Source organism: Toxorhynchites rutilus, chromosome 3 (assembly GCF_029784135.1).
Source record: "Toxorhynchites rutilus septentrionalis strain SRP chromosome 3, ASM2978413v1, whole genome shotgun sequence".
Taxonomy (NCBI): Eukaryota; Metazoa; Arthropoda; class Insecta; order Diptera; family Culicidae; genus Toxorhynchites; species Toxorhynchites rutilus.
The window spans coordinates 166,839,158-166,865,212 of NC_073746.1; the positions used below are offsets into that span (position 1 = coordinate 166,839,158).

The window sequence follows — 26,055 nt, forward strand, 5'->3', positions numbered from 1 at the left end:
AAGTTCTCGACTACACAGACACATCGAACGGAAATCGGCGTATACGACGAGAAAACGATGCAAACGATGAAGCTCAATTACTCCAACAGCCAACAGGTTCCATCGACGTGTGTTCTCCGTGTGGCGATGACCAATCCATCTATGCTGGTGCTGGATGCATACGAGACGATGGCTGCTGTAATGATGAATAATGACGCTCGCTCGAAGACCCGAATACTCAGCAGCTCCTTTACTACATTCATTATCAATTGTGGCGTCCATTGTCAAGAGCAAACAAGTGGAGTATTCAGATCGTAGAACCGATGAGAGTGTGGCGACGACCCAACGATGACCACTACCGCGAGAGAACTCTTTCTCGAGAGTACAACTCAACCGCCGGTTAATATTCTCTGATTGATAGTGAACAAGCCCCCTCTTTAATCGGTGTGGACCCGTACTACGAAAGGCGTATTAATCTCCCTTCTGAGCTTCCCTGCTCGATGATGCTCGTGAGATTCTTTCCGTGCGTCCAACATATGACACCGTTGAGCGGTGGTCGTTATCAGTTGACCGCCACAAACACAACCGGGAAGGTTATAAATTTCCAACTCGGGATGAACTCCAGCTTAGTTGCATCTGAAATTTTAGTTGAGCACATAAAAATCTGGAAACACCCGGAGGAAGTCAGACAGACAAATCAGCACTCCAGTGGCCTGTGGGATTGTTCAGTGTCCGTTTTTCGGGGAGGAGAGCTTGGAATAGAGTGTTGTACCTGGTGGGACGATTCACACCCGCAAAGAAGGCAGCTCGCATAGTATGGAAAAAGTGAACCTAGCAATGCTGGCGTCAATTATTCTAGTCTTCATCGTTGGAAAGTACTTCGTTTCGGGCAACGGTACTTACATTGTTTTCAATATTGAGATTGTTTAGCATGCAATTTGTGACAAGTGCAAAAGTAGGTGTGTTCTAGAACTTGTGGTCTCTGGACGAATCACATTACTCGCTGTAAATTACAGTGAATTCCGTTTTCAGGAAGTGCAAATGCAATTTTCCAATAAAGTTAATCAAAGTGATTGCTGGGAGTGATTCGAACGATGAGTTGTGCAATGATTGTGATATGTTCGTCCTGTAATCGATCGGTGAGACTTTCTTGCGAGAAATTGCGTAGAATCAGCTGCTGCACGGCTAGACAAAGACAAAACAGCGCGTATCTCCACCGAGTCTAGCGAACCGCCACACATTGAAAGGGCGTTTGCAATTTTAGCGAGACTGTTAACTGAGGCTGATGGCGAAGAAATAAGTGTTGGCGGCGGCGGCGGTGCGACTGTCCTGCCATCGCAACAATAAGGTCAAATGAAAAACAATTATGTAAAATCAGGCTTGATTAAAGTGCTTAAATATAACAAAGCTGAGTAGTGATGACGAGATATTATTACAGCCTCAATTTGTAGAGCCGGTAGTAGAGTTTTATATCACACGGATAGAATAAAAATTATTCCTGTGCTTGTGTTGTATTCTGAAGTGTTTGAATTTGAAAAAAAACAGAGATGAAACTTCTGTACAATATCTGATTATGAGTTCATATGACAATTTACATCCTATTATAAACCGTTTATTATTCATTTTAACACAGACAGAAAACAGGCAAAAGAAACTGTCACCGACACAGTTGGGAAATGTCATGAATGGTTCTCTAAACTGGATTGTGAAGACAAAAGGAGGTGGTGGTTTTGAAACCCAATAATCGAGATAAAAAGAAAAATTACTTTTCGTGTTTGAAAATTCTCAAAATTCAAAGTATGACCGAGAAAAATAGCTTGGAATTCAGAGAATACCTCCGAAGTGTATTTTTATAGTGTTGAATATATTTTTTTTTATCAAATATGCATATAAACAAGAAATGTTGTTGAAACATATGGCGAATGTGCTCTGTCGGAAACAACATTCAGTGATTAGTTTGGACCAAGGAATCCCAAAAATTTTACCTTTGCGACCCTCTTTATCTGCAATAAAGTGTTTTTTTAAAGACTAAAAATAATGGATAAATAACAATTAAGTGAATAAAGTGAATTTCGTAATACGTCCCCAAAGATTCGCTTCGATCTCACGACATGCCGTTGACTCAAATTGTACCGATAGCAACTGTAACAGTCCGGACCATCCAAATTGAACTTTTTTCGTCGGAAAATACAACATTTCTCCATTCTAGTTTCCATTCCATGTATTGCCGGGCGAAAATGAGATGGTTCTGCTTATGGGTGGCGATCAGTTTCGGCTTCCCTTGACGTTTCTTCCACATGGTGTTTGGTGACTCATTCAAAATGCGCGCAATATGCCTCTTCGTTACTGGAACAACCGATTCTGCCTTAATGTATGAGCAGGACATCGTTTCCTGGTAGCTTCGTGTCTTGTTCGACCTTTAAGACACGAAGTAACTTTGGTGTTCCCATTTGTTGGTCGTTATATCCCATATTTCTGGCACTATTTAAAGAAATTCCGTACCACTTTCTCAGATAGACCAATTTTTGTTACGATCGAGCGATTAGAAAACTTTTGTTCACTGAATATCTTTATTATTTTCCGTCCCTCTTCCGTCAATAGAATACCTTTCGTCATTCCTTTAAATTCTACGTAAATCACTAATCTGACCAACTTCTTACGCTGCACATCTAAGATTTATCATGTAAATTGAACATTCCCAAGTATTTTTTCAAAAAACACAATTTCTTAAAAATCCGTCGACCAACTGGTTCTAGAAAAATGCGTTCGTTCGTTAAAGGTTAATTGAATAGGTGAAATGGGAAAATTTTTTATTAACATTAAGTAGTTACTATTATTGGAACGTTATTTTGAAAAATCTGTAATCTGTATCTATATGTTCTTGGTTTTAAAATGTCGAAAAAATCTATAATAATCCAGATTATTATGTAGATATGAACGAATTTCATGCCAACTCGACTAGCTGTTGGCAGCATCATCTCAGATAGCGGTGAAACGTTGTGGGTGTGAACACATGGATCTTTTAAGCAACTTTGCATACTTTAAATATTCAACAAAGCATTATACCACTTTTTGAAGAGCGCCAACAATTTTTTCTTGATTTTTTTTACAAAAAATTATAACTTAAAAACTAAGATATCTACAAAATTTTAGTCAAAAGATGAAATGTAGGAAATTATATTTTCATAAAAAATATCATCTTCCGATGTATGTGTGACTCGTTGGAAATTGTATGGGCTATTCATATATATATTTTTTTTAATTTGAAAGCATGTTTTCGAGAAAAATGAGATTTAATTTTCAAAATATTTTTTTTTCAAAATTTTGTTCTATATTTTTTAATGAAAATATAAATAATTTCCTACACTTCATCGTTCGACTAAAATTTGGAGGTCTGATAGATTTTTTGTGTGTTTTTTTTAATTTATATTTTTTTTAATTTTTTTATTCGAAAAAATCTCATTTATAAAATACTAGCTGTACCCTGCCACGCTTTGCTTTGGCACATTGTGGTGCCATGGTTGAGTTGAATTTTCATTTTTTTTTTATTGTTTTTAGAGTTTTTGACGCGCACACAACCGAACACAACATTTTTATATATATAGAGATAGAGATGGATTACGGAAATCGATGAATTTTAAATCATTCCGAAACACAATTTCAGTTCACGATTTTGTCAAACACTTGGAAAAAAGATGTTTCCATCACATAGAATTCATATTTAATACGAAATGGTCGATTTTCAAAAGAAACTTAATTTCAGAAACGTACTATGGCCATATAGAAGATCATTTTTCTCCATTTTTTCTCATTTTTTTATGCCGTAACAACATTCCTCGGAGTGAAATGTATATTTTGTCCAACTTTGAGCTCAATCGGTTCCGCACTTTTCGAGATTTAACGCGCACACAAACGAACACAACATTTATATATATATAGAGACTAGCTGACCCGGCAAGCTTCGTCCCGCCCAAAATTTGTTTTTTGTTATCAATACCTTCAAACATTCACGTTTTCTTACTAAGCGCAAGTTCATGAGTCCAATCGCAAAACTGTTCATTGATGGATCTTCTAATCGACCCCGTTGAATTTTCATTTTACTATTAAATTCCTAGTACTTCTACCAAAACTCATCATTATAATTATAATTTTCAGATACAATTCTCGTTCAAGATTTTTCAACCATTTGCAATTAACATGTTTTTCCGTTACATGGAATAAATGATTGATACAGAAAATATGATAGAATAAAGACAGACCCCTCCCCTCTTCTCCCCTTAGAGAGGGGGAGGAGTGTCTATTCACCATAGAAAAGTTTCGTGACCCCTAAAATCTTCACATGCCAAATTTGGCTCCACTTTATTGATTAGTTTTCGAGTTATGCAGAAAATTGTCTTCCATTTGTATGGCAGCTCCCCCTTAGAGAGGGGGTGGAGTGTCTAACCACCGTGAAAACATTTATTGCGTTCTAAAACCTCCATATACCTAATTTGGTTGCGTTTGATTGATTAATTCTCGAGTAATGCAGAAATTTGTGTTTTATTTGTGTGGCAGCCCCCACTAAGAGAGGGAGGAGGAGTATTTAACCACAATAGAATCATTTATTGCACCTTAAAACCTCCACATGCCAAACTTGGTTTCGTTTGTTTGATTAATTCTCAAGTAATGCAGAAATTTGTGTTTTATTTGTGTGGCAGCCCCCCCTAAGAGAGGTGGGAGGAGTATCTAGCCAAAATAGTATCATTTATTGCATCCTAAAACCTCTATATGTCAAATTTCGTTTCATTTACTTGATTAGTTCTCGAGTAATGCAGAAATTTGTGTTTCTTTTTTATGGTAGCCCCCCTCTAAGAGAGGGAGGAGGAATATCTAACCACAATATAATCATTTATTGCACTCTAGAACCTCCGCATGCCAAACTTGGTTTCGTTTGCTTGATTAATACTCGAGTAATGCAGAAATTTGCGTTTCATTTGTATGGCAGCACCCCCTAAGAGAGGGAGGAGGAGTATCTAACCACCATAGAATCATTTATTGCACCCTGAAACCTCTACAGGTAAACTTCGATATAACGTACATTTCACTTTCAAAATTGTACGTTGTATCGAATTGTACGTTATATCGAAGCATAATAAAGTACTCACAAACGTAGTCTATAATACATTATTGTGTTGATGTTTTAGTACAGTTAATGAATAATTTCAATCAGAAGACGAAGCCAGCCTTTCTCATGATGTTTCCCTTCGTACTGTTGATTAAAGCTGGATTCATTTAGAATCCGGAATCACAAAACCAGCTGTATTTTGGGATTGATTGAAGGTACAAAACTTGTTTTAGCATCACAATACAGATAATTCATTGTTCTATCAGAAAAAAAAATATTGAAAAAAAATTTCCTTTACACTTTGGAAATGTGTACGTTATATCGAGGTAAAATGTACGTTATATCGAGTGACGTTATATCGAGGGTACGTTATAACGAGGGTACGTTGTATCGAAGTTTCCCTGTACATGTCAAATTTGGTTTCGTTTGCTTGATTAATTCTCGAGCAATGAAGAAATGTGTGTTTAATTTTTATGGCATCATTGAAAAATATCAAACACATTTTTGACAAAAAATTCTATGAAAAAAAATATTGTGAAAATTTAAAAAAAATCATTTTTCTCGAAAACATGTGTTTTTAATATTCCGAAAAAAGATAAAAAGGAAAAAAGTTCTTCTGAAAACAACTTTTTCATGTTTTCTTCGAAAAATTACTATTGATGTTCAACTCGTAACATTTTTATGCATAAATTATTGCAATTTACATGTTCTGAAAACTTTTTTCTATTTAGAAACATGTTAAGAACATGTGAAACGTGAGAATTTACACACAAAAATGTTACGAGTAAAACATTATTTTTTCAGGAATCTGCCTTATATTCCAGTACCTATAACAGTTGACGTCTTCGACAAAAGTTCATATCCGAATAGAAGGACTTGTAAGGGCTATTAACATATTTTTTTCTCCAGAATTTTCAAAAAATACGTTTTTGAGAAAAATGAGTTTTAATTTTTCAAGTAATTTTTGTTTCGGCGAAATTTTTTCAATTTTTTTTTGTATTTTTTCATGAAAATTTAAACAATTTTATGCATTTCACCTTCTGACCAGAATTGTACAGGCATCATAGTTTTTGAATTATCAATTTTGTGAAAAAAAAGGAAAAAAGGGCTTTGCAAAAAGTAGTCTAATTCTTTTTTGAAGGTTTCAAGTTTCTTATATGACCCATATCTTTATACCTGCGTTTCACTTCTATCTGAGATGGTGCTGCCAACTCCTGAGACGATTTGGCATGAAATTCGTCCATGGTAGGGACCATTCTCCCTATTTCGAAGAAACTCTCGCTTGAGTTTTCTAGAGTATGGCTTTATTTGATTTAAATGAATAAAAAAAACTAGATGAAGTAGGATGGAAACGAGAGAACAAAACTAGAGGATTGACATCCCTGTAAATAAATGCTATTTCCATGAGGGATCCGATTTCAAGATATATTAGATACTTTGAGTTTTAAAAATACAAAATTTATTAAACAATCTTTGAAAAGACTTCAGATAATAGAGTCATTTTTCCATTGGGGAAAAATTTAACGCTTCTACTCCAAAATTTCTATTTATGACTTATTGAATCAATAAACGTGCTATAGTTACTAAATTAATCAACTTGTCCTTCTCTTTCTAATATACCTACTGCCCTCGTGGCTTGTGTAAAGACGAATTTGAAAATGACGAACGCTCCGTGGTCTCGTAGAAGTTTAATGATAATAACATAATATAAGTGTCTGCCGTAAAAGATACATATAATCACACATACCAAATCATGAATCTGGTCCTTTCTCCTGTGATGTCGCCCGGAAAAGTTCCATTTGCCCCCCGACTCTATAAAGCAATGAGTTCATTAACGCTTTTCCTGCACCACTTTACCGTTTTTATTTGCAGTGTCAGTGATTTTCCGGGCGAGTTCAAAGAAGGCGGCGACAGTGTGATTGTGACGCACGTCCTTTCAATAAAAGTGACTTAAATAAACTATCACGACAGCAAATAAGTATCCCGATAAAAAGAACATTCCTAGTTGTTTTGTAAGTGTTTCAAGTTTTTTTTTCAAGTGCGGTTAAACGAAAGTCTATCACTGTAATATGCAATATAGTTTCAGGAAAACTATGTATAAGCATCATCTATCACACGAATAACTTGCAAATGTAAATGTAGTATTTGTAATAAATGAATGAGTATTTTTTTCATTCTAATAATTTTTTTTTCTCTACAACGAATATTTTCAATGGTACAGATTTTTGGAAAAAAAAAGTACAGATGAGAAAGATTTTGACCCCTCTGGTACAGATTTTAATGTGGAAACATTGGTTCAAAGACCTAGATTGTATCAAAGCTCCCTATTGTGCTCTAGTGCGGTCTACTCTTGAATATGCGTGCATAGTATGGTCTCCCTACAACCAAAATAGTGTCGCTCGAGTTGAGCTAATCAAGCAGCAATTCTTCCGTTTCACCCTCCATAATTTGCCCTGGAATGATCCTTCGAATGTACCAAGCTGTGAGGATCATTGTAGATTGACCGGACTCGAATTGCCGAATATCACATCTGTTTAGCTCGGAAAATCGATCATGCTTATCTTCTTCAGTCGGTCATTTTTAACATACGCTTTCCTATACTGCGTTCTCATACATTTCTTTGCCTCCCTCACTCTCGCACAAATTACGGTTACAACGAACCCGTATCGAGTATATATCGTGCTTTTTAACCGTTGCTACTTGTCTTATGAGTTTCGCTTATCTCGTGCAAGTTTTAAAAGGTGTAGTTGTCGGCGCTCTCCAGTTAGGCATAATTTTAAGTAGATATTAGCCTTGTAGTATTAAGTATCATAAGGGTACTCATGTTTAGGCCTGTTGATAGTAATATTTTTCAAATCATGATCAAGGCAAGAAATAAACCGGACGTTGAAGACGATATGAATTTGATAATGTCACGAACGTATGAATTACATGAACGCGAACGCGTATTACGAAATTCACTTTATTCACTTAACATAAAGTGACCAGATGGTTAGAGGTCTAACGCGGGACACAAAAAACAAAACGTTATGTATATACGTTATGTGAACATAAACCATAGTATAGAGAGTCTCATTTATTCGTGAAACTCTCAACATGTGTCCTTGCAATTGAACCTGATCTGTATTATTTCTTTATTAGTATCTGCACTCAGTTGTGATTTTGCGGTGGTTTAGATTTTGTTTACGCCTGAAAATCACTCACTCAGTCAGAGCATTTAAGTGTGGCAAGCACGATTCAAATTCTACAATTTTCTTCCAATTACCGAATGGAATGCTCGAAAATTCCAATCCATTTTTCATCGATTTTAGCGTTAACGTATGCATTAAAAAAATGGACTAATTTCGGATGGCGATGAAAAAAAACTACAAAAGATAATTCCATGGAACAAATTTTCCTTAAATCTAACGTATATTAAGCCTACAACAAAAATGATTCAAGGATGTTGATTCGCAGCAGCAGCAGCACTGTCAAGCAATTTGATGATTTTTTTCATACTGCCAGCTCCACCTCACAGCGAAGGAGTTGGACATCCTGAGGCACTTTGTGTCCGCCAGATATAGCCAATCTGGTAAAAACAACATCCTCTCCCTGCCGCTCCTTAAGCCGGGAGATTGAAGCAACCGGCCTAATGGTGAAGGAGAATCTGGCCAAAATGGACATAATTATGCGAAAGCGTCAGACGAGACGCACAGCAGGCAATCACCCAGAAGGAGTAGCTTAAGGTACTGGTGAAGAACTTCTTTCCGGTGGAAGGTACTTATAATGAAAGACAAGACATACTTGATGTTTGAATTCAACGAATGGCAGGGGACCGGATACTTCACGTTCCCCAAGTAAGCGATGGCGACGAATATACCACCCACATCAAGTTCTCGAAGAAGGTCATTCTCTGACAAACGAGAAGGGAATGTCCAAGCCGCTCATCTTTCGAGTCATATGGTGAACTGGGAGATATACAGTAAGAAGTGCTTACCGGAAGTTGCGAAGGTGATGTGGTCTTCATACCGAACCTGGGATCCGCTTATTATACCAAAAGATCACTGGGGGATGGATTGGCTGGAAATAAACATTGTCGCGAAGACCGCCAACCTTCCCAACATCCCTCAGCTGCGACCGATAGAAAACTTTTGGGTGAATTTCCAAAATGGAGAGACAGCCGACCACCAAAGCCACGAAAAGGTAAAAGAACACGCCAACGTACATCTTTTTCTCGCCCATGGTTGAGGTTCCGGCCAACTTCCGTAAGGCCGCTAAGCGCTTCATTTACGATGCTTCATCAAACAACCCTGCCTCTTCCAGTCCCGTATACACTAGTTTTTATTTAACACGTTAGGCCCTGACCGATCTAGGGGACCAAAAATGAACTTTTCGTCTGACTCACGTTGTTCCCTACGGATCAATAGGGGACCTTTACAAAAATCATTTTCTAATTTTGTTGCTGTCGTTTCCATTTTACACGCTCTAAACAAAAAATCCACTGTCGGTGCAATGAAACCAGCTCAACGTATTAATCTTTGGATGCATTGGTAGCTCTCTTGAACAGTCTGCCAAATAAGAGTTTGTCAGTTTAACTTAACAGCAATTCCAAATGAAATCGTACTAAAAATGCAGATTTTAAAAACTTGTATTTTTGATTCCAATGAAAGTGTGTATTCCGTTTGGGTTGGGGGAAGTATGAGTTTTTCACAGCAATTAGGAATTTTTTGACTCAAGTGTAACTTTTGAAAAGGGCGTATCAATTTTAGTAAGAGAAATCTTTGATAATTTATATCTCAAAAAATATGAGTCGTACCGAAATAGTGTGTTAAAAAGAGTTATGGAGTATTGTTGGCTTAATTTGAAAAAAATATACACTGAGAAGAAAAATTTGTACTCTTTTTTTATTTAAAAAATAAAATTTTAATTTGCGATATCAAAAAATATGTAATTTTTATATTTTTTTTCAATTTTTTCATGTAAAATAGAAGTCATGTAGAAAATTTAAAAAATGGAAAATATAAAGATGGTAAAATTATTTTTGACAAAATTTGTGGAACATCGATTTTTTTTGGAATTTTCGAAACATCGAGTTTTTGTATGTTAGCAGTCATTGTATGTTAGCAGTCATTTTTAACCACAAATTATGAATACTGATGTTATTTAAAACAAAAAAGGTTATTATCAATCTCCTTCTAAATGTATCCATTCTCGAAATATTTAAAAACATATTTCTAATTTATTGTCTTTTTAATAGTAAATAGGCCCTTTAAATATATTTGTCGTGTTATACCATCATGTTCATGAGATTTGACATCATCTTCATACAAATGAAATTAATCAATCAAATGAAACCCAATTTAGCATTTGAAGGTTTTAGGATGCAATGAATGTTTCTATGGTGGTTAGACTCTCCATCCCCTTCTCTGAGGGGGGCTGCCATACAAATGATTCTTTCACAAATGTCTGCATTACTCGAAAATTATTCAAGCTAATGAAACCAAATTAGGCATATTGAGGTTTTAGGGTGCAATAAATGTTTCAATAATGGTATGACACCCCTCCCTCATCTGGAATGAAGAGGGGGTCCCATAAAAATATTACACATATTTCAACCAAACATGATAATTGAAAATTTTCGGAAAACTCTGAACGAAAAAGGGAAAATTCGGAAAATTATATTCCAATATGTTCTACAATTACATAGTGACAAGGGCTGTTAGTACATTTGATGTTTGCGCTAGCGAAATTGATCTTTGTTCGAAACTGGAAATGGATTTTAATGTGATGAAACGCACTCCTATATCTTCTTCTATCTATACCAAAAAAAGGATCGCCATATGTGTTGATAAGAGCAGAGCTCGAGGAATGAATTTAACGATTTAGGGCTGTCTTTATTCTATCATATTTTCTGTATAAAACATTTATTCCATGTAACGGAGAAACATGTTATTTGCAAGTGGTTGAATAATTTTGAACGAGAATTGTGTCTGAAAAAAAATCTGATGTTATAATGATGAGTTTTGTTAGAAATACTAGGATTTTTATAGTAAAAGTTAAATTCAACGGAGTCGATTAGAAGATCAATCAATGAACAGTTCTGCGATTGGACCCATGAACTTGCTCATAGTAAGAAAACGTGAATGTTTGAAGATATTAATAACAAAACACAATTTTTGGGCGGGACGAAGTTTGCCGGGTCAGCTAGTTTACTTTATAAAAACGATTATAAATTAGAAATATTTTTTTAAATATGTCGAGAATGGTTGCATTTAGAAGGAGATTGATAATAACCTTTTTTGTTTTAAATCACATCAGGATTCATAATTTAGAATGCTAAGAATGATTGCTAACATACAAAAATTCGAAGTTACGAAAATTCCTAAAAATTCGATGTTCCACAAATTTTATCAAAAATAGTTTTACCATCTTGGGCCTATTTTTTATATTTTCTACATGACTTCTTTTTTCTATGAAAATTTTTTAAAAAAATTAAAAAATATGTATTTTGGATATTGCGAATTGAATTTTTATTTTGTAGTAAATAAAAAAAAAGTACTAATTTTTTTTCTCAGTGTACATTTTTTCATATTCAACTATCAATACTCTATAACTCTTTCTAAGACACTATTTCGGTACGACTCATAGTTTTTGAGATATAAATTATCAAAGATTTCTCTTACTCAAAACGATACGCTCTTTTCAAAAGTTACGCTTGAGTCAAAAAATTCCCAATTGCTGTGGAAAACTCATATTTCCTCTAACCCAAACGGAATACACACTTTCATAAGAAAATTGTTTATGAAGACAACTCTATATTATGATGAATAAATTCAGCAACAATGTTGGAATTGTTTAGCCATATAAAAGTCAGAAACACGTGTTTCAAGTAATCAAATGACACAATGTGAAAATTTCCATTCAAATTTTAGAATATAAAAACCAGCTTCGAGTCTTCTAATCTGATAGAGATTACACTAACGAGTTTGGGACCCAAATTTTGACCCTAATTTTAAGTTGCCACCAGACGTCGATACCATGCCACTGTCATCGCGAATTCGGCGCAAGCAGTTTAGAACAAATGTTTGCGTTTAGTACAACGATGCTAATGACGCAACGCACTGTTGTGTTCGACTAAATAAAAAACACATATTTGAAATGAAGTGTCAAAGCACAATTGTCGCAACGCGACGCATAGCGCGGCGTTCTGCTCCCACCTTTAATTGTGCGGCATTGTCAAGAATAGGGCATCTCCCAAACCACATTGTGGCGTGTTTTGCGAAAAGATCTTGAGCTACATCCCCCAAAGATCAAATTAACTCAAGAACTAAAGCCACTTGACCATATTAAGCGCCGAAGCTTCTCCGATTAAGCTCTGGCGAATCTTGAAGAAAATTATGATTTTCATCAAAAAATCATCTCAAGCGATGAGGCTTATTTCTGGTTAAATGTCTTTGCCAACAAGAAAAAAATACGTTATTGGTGAGATCAGTTTCTCTTAGCTGTGGTTCATTGCGCATATCTCTTCATATAATAGTCATTAAATCCGTCCCACCTGTCTAATTTGGAAAAAACTCATCTGGGAAAATCCCCTGGTATGAAGACATATAAGAGTCGTATCTTTTTACTATTCTAGAATATGTTCCGACGCCAAATTCTCTCGCTTTGCCATCTGAATACCACCTACCAACGTCAGGGAAGTATATCTATCTATCTATCTATATATATATATATATATATATATATATATATATATATATATATATATATATATATATATATATATATATATATATATATATATATATATATATATATATAAATGGAGTGATGTCTGTCTGTCTGTCTGATTCTTATAGACTCGGAAACTACTGAACCGATCGACATGAAAATTTGTATGTAGGGGTTTTTGGAGCCGGGGAAGGTTTTCGTGATATTTTGAGACCCCTCCCCCTCTCTAAGGGGGGGCTGCCATACAAATGAAACACAAATTTCTGCATTACTCGGAAATTAACCAAGCAAACGAAACCAAAGTTGGCATGTGAAAGTTTTAGGGTGCAATAAATGTTTCTATGATGGTTAGACAGTCCTTCCCCCACTCAAAGGGGGGGCTGCCATACAAATGAAACACAAATTTCTGCATTACTCGAGAATTAATCAAGCAAATGAAACCAAATTTGGCATTTGGAGGTTTTAGGATGCAATAAATGTTTCTATGGTGTTAAGATACTCCTTCCCCCTCTCTTAGAGGGGGCTGCCGTACAAATGAAACACAAATTTTTGCATTACCCGAGAATTAATCAAGCAAATTAAACCAAATTAGGCATATGGAAACTTTAGGGTGCAATGAATGTTTCTATGGTGGTTAGATACCCCTCCCCCCTCTCTTAGGGGTGGCTGCCATACAAATAAAACACAAATTTCTGCATTACTCGAGAATTAATCAAGTAAATGGACGGGACGAAGTTTGCCGGGTTAGCTAGTAATCTATAAGATTCGTCATCGTCATCTCAGAAACTCCCTGAGAAACTCCCAACGGTTTCAAACCAACTGGGGTTTTCTGGGCTTCTCTATTGTTTAGAATATAAGGTTTTCTCTAAACAGTGTAATTTCCTCGAGCAGAAGACAAAACATATAAGTGCATATTTTACACAGTTTCGGTCAACAACGTTATCGTTGAACTGACGGATCCTTGAGACTAGTCATGTGTAATTACAATTGCCACGTGTAACTCAACAAGCGGTTTTTACATTTACTCACTGATAATACGAACGTTAATTCCACATCTCGCAGTATTGATCTGATTGACAAGTGATGTTCATTTTCCTGCTATTCCGAGAACTAGTGCAGTAAACAGAAATAACAGATATTTTGTGCAGAATGAAGGGAAAATCAAGGTAAAACCGACATCCTCCGATTTTTCCAGCTAGAAGCATTTTTAGTATATTTCCCGATGTTCCCTGTACACACTTGTCTTTTCTTACGTTTCGAGTCACTCTACAAACAACTCATTTTCACAAAGGAATTTAGGTTTTTTGTAACAACAGCCCCGAATCAAAAAGTTCATGCTCAAACCCGTTAATCTTAACGCACAATAGACTCCAACGTATTAGATCAATTCTACACCAAATCATTCGCCGCCGTTCCGACACCCAACCTCTCCGATTTCGAAATTGTAACCCGAAATCTAGCTGTCCGAATAATAATATAATTTTAGTGACTGTCCAAAAACTTCATCGAACACCGTATTGTGAACAGACAGCTAGATTTCGTGTTACAAATTTCTGAAACAAAAGTCGATGATTTTCGATACGAGCTTCTAAAATGTCAGTGTTAATTGAAATTAATCATTAATGATAAAATTTAAAATGTGAGGTAGCTGCCTCCTTGATGTACAAAATTAAAAAAAAAATAATCGAAGAAGGGTTGGTCAAAATCGGCTGTTATTCGGCTGATTTGGCGTGGAAATGCTCTTCGTGAAAAGAATCCGAACAGGATTAACCCCCATTTAGTTATCGCTAGTTTGTTTAGAGCAGCTCGAAATAACGTAAAATTATGAAACCGTATTGTAGACGCATTGAATTAACGCATAGGCGTATAATAATCCATTTTTCGCGGTGGCAAAAAGGAAATTTTATGAATGTTTTTTTTTTATGTGGACCATGATTACAGCAAGATGTAACTACATAACAGCCCACTGCTTCAAACTGCCCTCCAAACACTCCTGTCCTGTCTTTGATTGACAGTCGAATTTTAAAAATTGAAGCGAGATCTCTCCCATTCAGTGTGTTTTTTTGTGCAATTTCGCTGGCTCAGGTCAATCACGGAGAGCAACTGCAAAGTATTCAGTCTACCCAAGCTCAAGCTAAAGCTAAAGTTTGATGTCAATTTTCTCTGTGTGATTGGTTACCATGAAGGATAATGTGTCTCCATTCTCGTTTCACATAGCATCCAAGGTGAATGGTTTGGTCGTAAAACTATACATAGCATATGTAACAAAGTAAATCGACGGGGGATGAGGAGAAAAAATAAAAAAATACCCTTCTGCAATCAGTGCACGTGTACCCTAATCAAATTGAAGCGAACTTTTTTACAGTTACAAAGTTATTACCCGTTTAAAAGTTCAAGTGACGTACCTACTGAGGTGATTTTTCATTATAAATTGAGCCCTGATAAGTAACTCATACTAAATACATACAGAATACCAAGGCAATGTGTTCTTGAACCGTTTCAGAAAATGTTTTTACTCACACTGGGATTTTCGAGTAAATATTATTGTTAGTACAAGGCTTTATCTTTATTTTCTTTAGTTTACCATAGTTTAAAGCCAAAACAGACAAATCTATCCTCATCTTCAAACAAAAAGAGCAGAACGAGTTGTTTTGTAAATAATAAACAATAGCATTTTGTTGCCTTAACCCCAACCAGTAAACAAGTTGAAAAGCGGAACTGACTGGTTGTTACAGATTTATAGGATAGGTGTGCAACTTAATTCGTTTAGTTTTTGCATAAAAAATACATTCAAACTATTGGCCATTGCTTGCCACTACTTTTACGTTCCATATCACATTTTTCTCATCTTTCTGGAAATTGTCGGATTCCGTCATGAAAAAAAAAACATTCATATTCTGAAGCCTAATTATGAAGCCAGCCCCTTTTTAGATATTCCACTCAAAGCGTTCTGCATCGATCGGAACAAATGGCAGTCGGAAGGGACAAAGACGAGCTATAAGGCGGATGAAACTGGATTTCCCATCCGTTATTTCCATATAGTTTTTAACACGAACAGTAACATGAGGCCGAGTGTTGTCAATATTTTCGTTGCGTTGTTAGCAGACAATTATCGACTCGTGTCTGGTCGCATGATTTGGTGGATGTTTTCCGGCAATAGTTTACTTTCAACGGATCAATTGATCGGTGTTAAGTCAGAGCGGACCATGTGGCAATGCTGTGGTATTCCTGCTGCTCGCGTGATTTTTCAAATCTGAAAAATGTGGTATGTAGTTTACAAAATGCTTAACCTAATGCAATAAATAACTCAAAATTTTAAATTTTGCGACTTGGTCCCCTCTAACTTAACACCAACCAATTGTTGTCTGTAGAAGTCTTCAATGATCGTTTATAATTCCAGCAGTTCCTAGTGGATCACACCCTTTCGATCCAACCAAATACAGAGCATTACTTCAGCACCGGCTTCGGCGTTGATGTTTCTTTTGAATCTCGGATTTTCGTACTGAATTCATTTTTCGTCCCCGATAACGATTCGATGCAAAAAAAATACTAGAAGTGACTACCATTGGCTTAGCAATCAATACGTAACAAGCATATAGCTCTTAGACATTTCATCTTTCGAATAAAATGATTCAATAGAGTAACACTTGTTTTAGCTGGAAAAGAATTATTAACCGTCCTTAGTGAAGTGAACGGTCAAAGGAGAAATCGATTCCTCCTCGGATTGCAAACGCAAATAATGCTCCATTCGATAACAGAACTGCTGTTTTACCAAAAAAAAATGCGGCTCCGTTCAGTCCGACGACAGAAAAGAAATGGGATTGAGAGAGACCATTCTCATGTCACTTTTTTTAAAGTTTCAATGTCAAGTTTATTTGTTCAAAAAATATTTGCATATTTAGTTCACTTATAAATAAAATTCTAAACTAGCGATGTCCATTATTCCGCTAGCCTCATCAATGAAATTAGCATATTTAACGAAGTTTCCCAATAATTCATTTCTTTTTCTGTGATTACTATGTCACTTCGCAATCACAACTAAATAAATTTCTTCCTCTTCCTCTTCTTCTTCTTCTTCTTGTTCTTAAATTAAAGAGGCTTTCAACGATTGCAGCTCATTCGTCTCTAGTCCCGAGAAGGATCCTCGGGGATAAATCAGTATTATTTATTTCTCCACCTGCCTCATACGTCATTGTCATTCGACGCTCCTCAGATTTGTGATTTCATTAGCCTGTTTCCAAAGCAATTTTGGAGCTATTGAGACAAGTTTTCGGGTCAAAAATTAGTAAGTATATAACTCTTAGACATTTTATCTTTTGAATAAAATGATTGTGGCATTCGTCAATCAATGATATTAAAACTCCTGCTTTCGTCAAACAATACGTTTTCTTTGATATGGTGGAATATTCTCTACAAATCCATAGACAATGTCATCATTTGTAAACAATCTGTATCGAATTGTCATCCACACTTCGTTTTTCGCTAAAGGCTCCATTCGGTCCGGCTGCAGAAAAGAAATTAAATTGGGAGAGAAGAGCATAGCGTTTTAGCGAGGGAGCGAAACCTTCAATCCCGCCAATCCCAACTAAATTTCGATTTCCGAACGGGCACCAGCTTATATACAGATTTTTATGATGTCAATAGCCTGTTTGAAAAGCTATTTTCATGCTATTGAAAAAAAATTTCGTGTCAATAATTAGTAAACATAAAACGCGTACACATTTCATCTTCCGAATGAAGTGACTATCATACTTCCAGCCCAGTATATGAATGAAAGACGTAGTCCTACGTCAAAAGTCTTCTTTCTTGGAATGATCCCCAAAACATCCGCGGGTATGGAAATTGAGAACTAAGATTTTATATGTACGATTTCTTCCGAGTAATTACTGAATTACTGAGTTTCGGTAATTTCATTATCAACGCTATGATTATTATGACTCTGTGGCTACCCCATTAGTAATGAGGTTAAGGCAGTTAGTTGGCCTCAATCTATAAAGGGCGAACACGAAATTATTGCGACACCGAAAATGTCATGCCAATTTTCTTATAATGTTTAGAATCAAACCAAAATTTTAGGGTAGTTTTATACATATATTTACTCAAAAAATCAAGAGAAAAGTTTATCGATTGAGCCTTGAATGTAAAATTGAACGCATTTTCGCTTGATGCCCTCCATCAAACAAAGTCTTTACAGTGTCATCCGGTACCAGTTTCTCAGTTTTTTTTCCATTTTCTTAACATGTCCTTCTCGTCTTTGACTGTCTTCTTGCTCTTCCGAAGTTCCCGCTTCATTATTGCCCAGTACTGCTCCACCGGGCGCAGCTCCGGACAGTTTGGCGGGTTCATGTCCTATGAAACAAAATGGACAGAATTGGCCTCATACCACTCCAGGACACTTTTAGAATAGTGGCATGATGCCAAATCTGGCCAAAATAGCGGAGCTTCGTCGTGCTGCTGCAAGAACGGCAAAAGGCGCTTCTCGAGGCACTCAGCTTTGTAGATCTCGCCATTTACTGTGCCCTTTGTCACGAAAGGCTCACTCCTCAGTTCGCAAGAGCCTGCTTCATAATCGCCCAATATTTCTCTATTGGGCGAAGCTCCGGCGCGTTGGGCGGGTTCATTTCATTTGGCACGAAGGTGACCCCGTTGGCTTCGTACCACTCCAACACGTCCTTTGAATAGTGGCACGAAGCGAGATCCGGCCAGAAGATGGTCGGGCCCTCGTGCTGCTTCAATAGTGGTAGTAAGCGCTTCTGTAGGCACTCCTTAAGGTAAACCAGCCCGTTTACCGTGCCGGTCATCACGAAGGGGGCGCTCCGCTTTCCGCAAGAGCAGATCGCTTGCCGCACCATGTACTTTTTGGCAAACTTGGATAGTTTCTGCTTGCGAATCTCCTCCGGAACGCTGAATTTGTCCTCTGCGGAGAAGAACAACAGGCCCGGCAGCTGACGAAAGTCCGCTTTGACGTAGGTTTCGTCGTCCATTACCAGGCAATGCGGCTTCGTCAGCATTTCGGTGTACAGCTTCCGGGCTCGCGTCTTCCCCACCATGTTTTGCCTTTCGTCGCGGTTAGGAGCCTTCTGAACCTTGTATGTACGCAGGCCCTCCCGCTGCTTGGTCCGCTGGACGAATGAACTTGACAAATTCAGCTTATTGGCGACATCCCGGACCGAACTTCTCGGATCACGTCTAAAGTGCTTAACTACGCGCTTGTAATCTTTTTCACTGACGGAGCATCCATTTTTGCCGTTCTTCACCTCCTGGTCGATGGTTAAGTTCTCGAAGTATCGTTTTAGTACTCTGCTGACCGTGGATTGGACAATTCCCAGCATCTTACCGATGTCCCGATGTGACAACTCCGGATTCTCGAAATGAGTGCACAGGATTAATTCACGACGCTCTTTTTCGTTCGACGACATTTTTCCAAATTTACGAAAAATTGGCAGTGAAGCATAGCCAACGTGATCTATACACTCTTATCTGATTATAAGCGAAAGCTGAAGATATAATTCCTAAAAATTAAATTTCTACAGTGTTTTTTCCGTGATGCAATTTGATGTGACACACCCTTTATTCTGACTTGAACTGTGGTCACACACATATCAGAATACGTTCAAGGCGCGTTGCTTGCCATAGGAATTTGAACTAAGTGCTGATAGAAATGACGCAAGTAATACTACGTTGAGAATGCGAACGTTAGGAACGTCAGGGTCTTTGGTGACGAAGATGGAGAGCATCGATTATTCTTTCTTTGAATAACAATTTCCCTCGACGCAGTGCAGTTGTCTACCATAATTCCAACAATGTCTTCAACAACATGGGCATTGGATCTACAAACGTGCTCTCACCCTGGTATTTAATCAAGATTGATGACAATATTGTCACTTTTCAATCCGAGCATGTGTGATTTGAAGAATTTCAATAATTTATTGTGCTCATTCAGAAAGACTTCCGACTCTCCGGCGATGCGCCTAAGCCCAAGACGAATTGAGGTTACTTGCACATTTATGGATGAAGGTTCGAGGAAGCGGACGTAGCACCTCCTGTCAATCTACAACCTAAATAAATTCGTTCTGTTTGAAAAACGAACGACGGTTTAATTATTTGGGTATTTTTATATATAAAGGGCGAAAACGAAATTATTGCACATTCAACAGGGCATAACTTTTTTACCATTGGGTAAAAATCAACCAAATTTTGCACACTTTCTCATTGATGTGTATTGTCTACATGCTGTCAAACTCGAAGTCGTGTTTTTCGATTCAACGAAAATGGAGGTGAACCAACGCGAGTCGAGAGAACAAATTCTTTCCAAACACCTGGAATTTCCTGACCTGTAGCACCAGTAGTTGGGAACAAGGTTGAACATTCACCATTCAACCGTCTCCAGATTGTTGAAGCGGTTCCAGGAGCGGTTGACGTTGGACCACGGCAAAGGAGCTGGAAGAAAACCGGGACCGGAGAACAAAAAAACGGAGGGAAAGGTGAAGCGGATGATTAAAGCAATTCCCAACGTCTCAAGCCGTGATTTGGCTAAAAAGATCGGCATGTCGCAGAGTTACGTCCAGAATGCAAAGAAGAGAGCTGGATTACATACATACAAGGTACAGAACTTCCCAAACCGCGATGAGCGGCAACAATCGATGGCTAAAACTCGGGCACGGAAGCTCTACGAGAAGATGCTGACAAAATATGGCTGCTGTGTGATGGACGACGAAACGTATATAAAAGCCGATTTTAAGCAAATTCCGGGGTTGGAGTTTTTCACCGGCAAGAGCAAGTTCGATGTGGACGACAAATTTAAGAAGAAGAAAATGTCGAAGTTCGCCTCCAAATATCTCGTTTGGCGCCGGAGCTTCGCCCAATAGAGAAATATTGGGCGATTATGAAGCAGGCCCTCCGGAAGAACCCAAAAGTTGTCAAATCGGAGGCGGACTTCAAGAGAAAATGGATTTCTGTTCAAAAAAAAAAACTACAACCTGACGTTGTACAGAACCTCATGGACGGGGTAAAGAGGAAGGTGAGAGCATACGGGCTTCGGCTCGAAGTATGAATAAAAAGAAAATGCCAAAAGTTGTTTAATAGTTTTTATTTTACTGTCTAAAATTTTCAAAAGGATCGGTCTACTGGGCGAATTTCTACAGCGTTTTTTCCGTGATGCAATTTGATGTGACACACCCTTTACAAATTCTTTTACGAAAAATCTCCCAGTCGTTCTAAAGGGCTAAGATGGATATTGCATATACTTTTAATAACGAGATCCCAGGCGGTGAACATAATTTCTCATTTTGAATAAATAGTTATGAACATGCGGTTAGAGGAGACGAAACAAACAAAAGAGTGTAGAGAGCTCGATGGATTTTTATGTGTATTATATGCTGATTTGACAAAAATACGCCCTATAAACCGTTGGACTCAAGCCTAATCGAGTTTTGCAAATGTAGCAACCTTGACACGCTTTCAAAACAAAATTTGTTTATGAAAACTAGCCCTCCCGTATCAAATATGTGTTCTATGATATAGAGTTAAAATTCTCTACAAGTGGGAAAAAATCTTGATCGAAATTGTATCCGATAATGATTTTATATTATGGATAAAGTTTTGACGGAAATGCAAGGTAATTTATAGAAAAAAAAAGTCACAGGATGTTTGTGTCCGAAACACGACCGCATAGTTGACGTAGGATTCCGTTAGGCTATCTGTTGATTTTGGAAATGTTTGGAGAATAACATCGTTAAACTATTTGATAATGATTTGGTGGCCCTGAAAAGGGCCGTTTTGTTTGGTTGTTGAGTATTGTTTGTTCACTCCACCAGTGTTTACCGAGTGATGATGACAGAAGGATGGTAAACAGTCGTTGGATGGTGCGTTTCAGATAAAAGATACTCAAGGAAAGAGATATGATGAAAACCGCCCTCTGTGATCCTAGAGGAGATGCTTCCTGTGATATATATGAATTAAATAAAGAAAAAAAAACTCACCAATGTAATATAAGATAATTACCAATTACCAATTATCAATTTTTCTCATTAGTAAAAACATGTAACTTTAATATAGAGAAAACATATTTGAAATGGAAAAGGTAATTTTCTTCTATAATTTTTACTTTCTGAGTGTTTATTCAACCCAATGTGAATTTTAATTGGACTAACAACACCTAATACTATATGTAGAGCATATGGGAAATCTCTTTTTCTTCACTTTTCCAATTTTTCTCGCCGTATAAACTTTCCTTGGGTGAAAATGAACACAACAAGCGGGAAAGAGCGGGAACACACCTTGGTTTTTATTTATGGAAATTGAAATAAATCGTTTCATATATCAAGTCATTTTTAACATAACTGCTACCATATACAATTTTACACTTACACTTGTGCTGAATTTTTCACAATACACGATCGCTGAAATTTCACGTAGCAACTAACATTAAAGTTCCAAATTTAAATTTTATTTGCTATAATTAATCGCTTCACCTTACTTGCAAAATGAAAATTCCCCCAGACTGCATATATTTGCAATGCAGATTTCCCCCGGGGACCTTGGTTATGATATCTCTGTTAGGGAATACGTTTCGGTAGGAACAACAGCTCCCCCTACTTTCATGTATTTGCAATGCCGATTTCCTCCAGGCAGCTTGGTTTTGATGTCTCTGTTAGGAACTCGCCGCATGTGTCGTCAATTCGACCAATCAGAAGTGGGTATTTCCGTTTGGATAGGGGTTGAGATTTTTCAATTGTTCGATAGTTAGTTTCATGGCATATATGATTTTATTCAATATATGAAATTGTTATCGAGTGCCGAAATCAATTGATGTAAAAATTTCATCAATCAATCATGAAATGACTAAGCAATAAGCGTTTGAAATTCGACAATTTTCACGATGTACTCGATTTTCGATTTTCAATATGTTCCCGAAAGACGGAATCCTACGTCAAAATAGTTAAGTGAGAGTCAGGACTACGTCTTCTAATCACTTGAATACTTCAAACTTTATTTGCACGACTCAATTGGACTTCAGTTAAACGAATTGCAGAATGCAAAAGTGGGATCCGTTCTGATATTTTCATACTTTTTTACATTTTACATTTTACATTTGTAACATACATTGAATTAAGAAAATGAATGGTTTTGTGTTTTTATTATTTTTGTCAGCGGTCATTGTGTATAGCACTCCCTTCTCCTGTATGTCATAGATCCCATCCTCAAATATCCGGTCGATCTACATCAAAGAATGAGCCGTCATCATTCTCGGGTTCGAGAGGATACGACATGAAATGCTTGATTGCACTAATGCTTCTGAATTACTCCGCAAGAATATAGCGCTTTGACGGTTTTTTTCTAAAAAAAACCAGAGTCATAAGCGTTCCACGTTTGTTTTTCGAATGACAATGCACATCATCAGTTCCGGCAGCATACACATCAAAAACATTTTCGACCAAATCTTCTTATTTTGTCTATCACAATCACATTAGATTAATTTTATAAATCGTTAAAACATTCAAACAAACTTACGATACATATGTTATTTTTAGTTAGCAACCATAGTATGTACTAGAAATAATTTATATGGCAGAACAACGTTTGCCGGGTCAGCTAGTTTTAATATAAGTATAACTTTTATAATCTTTGTTCAATGCCATCCTTGTAATAGAAAAAAGTTCCAGAGCTGAACAAATAAACACGGAAAAAAGAAAATAGTTGATAAATGACAAAGTGAAGATAAACTTCTTATTGTTACCCTTCGCATACATCAAAATCTGATTGCGACATCGGTGCACATATGCTCAGTTGTACCATCTACAGGAAATGATTCGAATCGATGATAACGGAACATTAGAATATGTGATCAGTAATAACCAGAAATGACCCAAAACTTTAATTTTTTTAGAGAGGTGTCTTTTTTTCGCTCCTTATTTCATTATGTCAAACAATTCTCAAAGACGGATGTGTAATAATGAATTCCTGTATTGTGCCACATGATCGTTATTTGTTCTGAAAAAAATCGGAGATATAGTTGTTGACAATGTCTAGCAGTGCAGTTGCTCAAAGTCGAGCTGGACAACGTACGACGAATAATAAACAGGAACGTAGATTGTCCTTTGCCAAACAAGGCCAACCTATCGGAGGTCAAGAAATGCTTTCCAGCTGATAGAGAAACGCTGATAGAAACCGATCCTAGAATTCGCAACGCCAAACAAACCATGAACTCGTTTAGCAGCATCGTAAAAATGAGACAAAAAATAACTAATCGCCGATTTAGCACACTTTTGCAATCACTTTCGGGAGACCACTTTTTTTTCTTGTATACCGTAACCGTTAAACCACATAATCTGACTTATTTTCTCAGGCATTGCCCCAGAATTAACATGCATGTGATTAGTTCTTTTCCGACGATTCTCCATCGTTTCAGCGGTTGAGACAAATTGTGTTCTTCCCCTCAAACCCGATTGGTCCTTTTTCTCGCCACTGATCTTCAGCCAGGACGGAACACTAATCTCGACGGAGAACGTAAGCGACGAAACGGAAGACATCACACTGCCGGTTGGCACCGAAGTACTGCTCTCGTGCGCCCCCAACTACTTCCGGGAGTTCTCATCCGAAAAGGTTCTGAAGGCAAAATGCAAGAAAGATAAGACACTGGGTGAGTATCATCGTTCCGCATCAGCACCATGATAAAACTAATCGACTCTTTGAAATTCTTCTAGTTGTCAACGATCTGGACAAAAACTTTGTTTCCGAGCTATCCTGTGAGGTTCGCTCGATCGAGGAGATTATTGTTCCTGTACGAGGCTGCCCCTCCAGTGCTCGATCGATTGAATATGGATACGCCAACCCGGTCAACGGTAGATCCTACACGCTCGGTGAAGCTTGCTACGATGTCAAACGCGGCCAAACTCTGTTCATTCACACAAAGCTCAAGTCCGGAAATAACACGGTTGATGCACTAGCTCTGAAAACTGTAAATAACGTCAACTACTTCCGCCAAGAGCATCCCACCTCTCGGTACAAAATTGAACTGAATAAAGCGCTGAACATCAACGATCAAGCTGAACGGTTCAAGGCAGTTTTCGGCACGAAAAACGCTCCCAGAATCGAAGCGCGTCGATATGTAAACGAAGATTTGCTCACACACAAGCAGTACCAAGCAGTGCTGAAATTAGCCTGGAACTATCAGATAGTAAAAGATCTAGACTCTCTCGACAATTTCGACAACTTGGTTAACGATATAAGTGATTTGAGTGCTAAGGAAGTCGAGATCTACACTGGTGCCCATGGGGTGCTCTCACTAAAAGATAAGAATGACAACAACGTTGATGTCTACCTGAAGGAGAACCGTTTCCCGGTGCCAAAATTCCATTGGACGGTGATTCGATCGGAAACGAAAGCCGTTGCATTTGCCATTCACAATAAGGCACATCTGACGGAGAAAGAACGTGAGAAGGATTCCTTCTGTCGTAGTATCTGCGATCAGCTGTCGTGGATTAACACGCTGAAAGAGGACGATTCCTACAGCAATCCCGAGTACGGTTTCGTCCAGTGCTGTGAGCTAGACGAGTTCCGTAAAACGATAAAGGAAATGCCCCCGCTGAATGGCATCAAGGGAGTTCTGAAGTGACGTACAACGTGACCTGTAGGCAAGGGGATCCTCGACGGTAGACAGACCCACGGGGTCGTTCCTTACTTCAGTGAATAGGAAAAATTTAAACAAACAAAAAGCGCTGGTATGTGATTTAAATTTTTAATTTTATTATTTAAAAACAAAACTCGAATGTGAAGAATGCTCTCTTAACATAGGTTCGAATAAAAAGTACAATCGTTTCTATTTCACAATAGTTGTTTTTGTTCGAGTTCGTTCGAAAATCCACTCAGTCAAGTACGATAATTTTAGTAAGCTATTGACCCAACTCCCAAAACAGATGACAACCAGACGAATAACTTGACCGTGTCCAAAACTGCCTTCGTTGAGCTGTTGGATCCGGTACGCTTCATACGAATCAAACAGAAAACCTCCGATCGTTACGGAGAGTTCATTTTCACTACATCCATATACCAATGTTTCGATTGAACAGCTATGCACATTATTAATTTATGGTACGGATAGTTTGTACACACTTTGGCATGTGTAATTGTTGTCAACTCGTCTAAAAAAATTACAAAAATAATTCTAGATCATGTAAAAGTTGTCTACAAACTAAGTTTGATCTTCATTTAATAATTTATCCGCAAGTTGGGCCCACAAGAAACTCAAGTACGTCTCGTTA

At 37.4% G+C, this 26,055-nt stretch overlaps 1 protein-coding gene across 2 annotated transcripts; it reads left to right on the top strand.

The window, feature by feature from the left end:
* Window positions 1–533: 533 nt before the first annotated feature.
* LOC129779499 (uncharacterized) lies at window positions 534–25,624 on the top strand. 2 transcript variants are annotated; one of them, XM_055787002.1, is made up of 3 exons: window positions 534–874; window positions 24,174–24,434; window positions 24,499–25,624. In XM_055787002.1, exons 1-3 carry the CDS (start codon window positions 796–798, stop codon window positions 25,407–25,409), a joined length of 1,251 nt encoding a protein of 416 aa, XP_055642977.1. In that variant the 5' UTR covers window positions 534–795; the 3' UTR covers window positions 25,410–25,624. The 2 variants fall into 2 exon arrangements, with proteins under 2 accessions (XP_055642977.1, XP_055642978.1); XM_055787003.1 differs by having other exon boundaries at window positions 536–874; window positions 24,204–24,434.
* The last annotated feature ends 431 nt before the right edge of the window (window positions 25,625–26,055 follow it).

Excerpts from the sequence above, each read along its gene's own strand:
- LOC129779499 (XM_055787002.1), top strand. The coding sequence starts at position 796 with ATGGAAAAAGTGAACCTAGCAATGCTGGCGTCAATTATTCTAGTCTTC. Across the intron at positions 875-24,173 it reads GTACTTCGTTTCGGGCAACG|TTCTTTTCCGACGATTCTCC; the intron begins GTACTTACATTG and ends GCATGTGATTAG. Across the intron at positions 24,435-24,498 it reads CAAGAAAGATAAGACACTGG|TTGTCAACGATCTGGACAAA; the intron begins GTGAGTATCATC and ends AAATTCTTCTAG.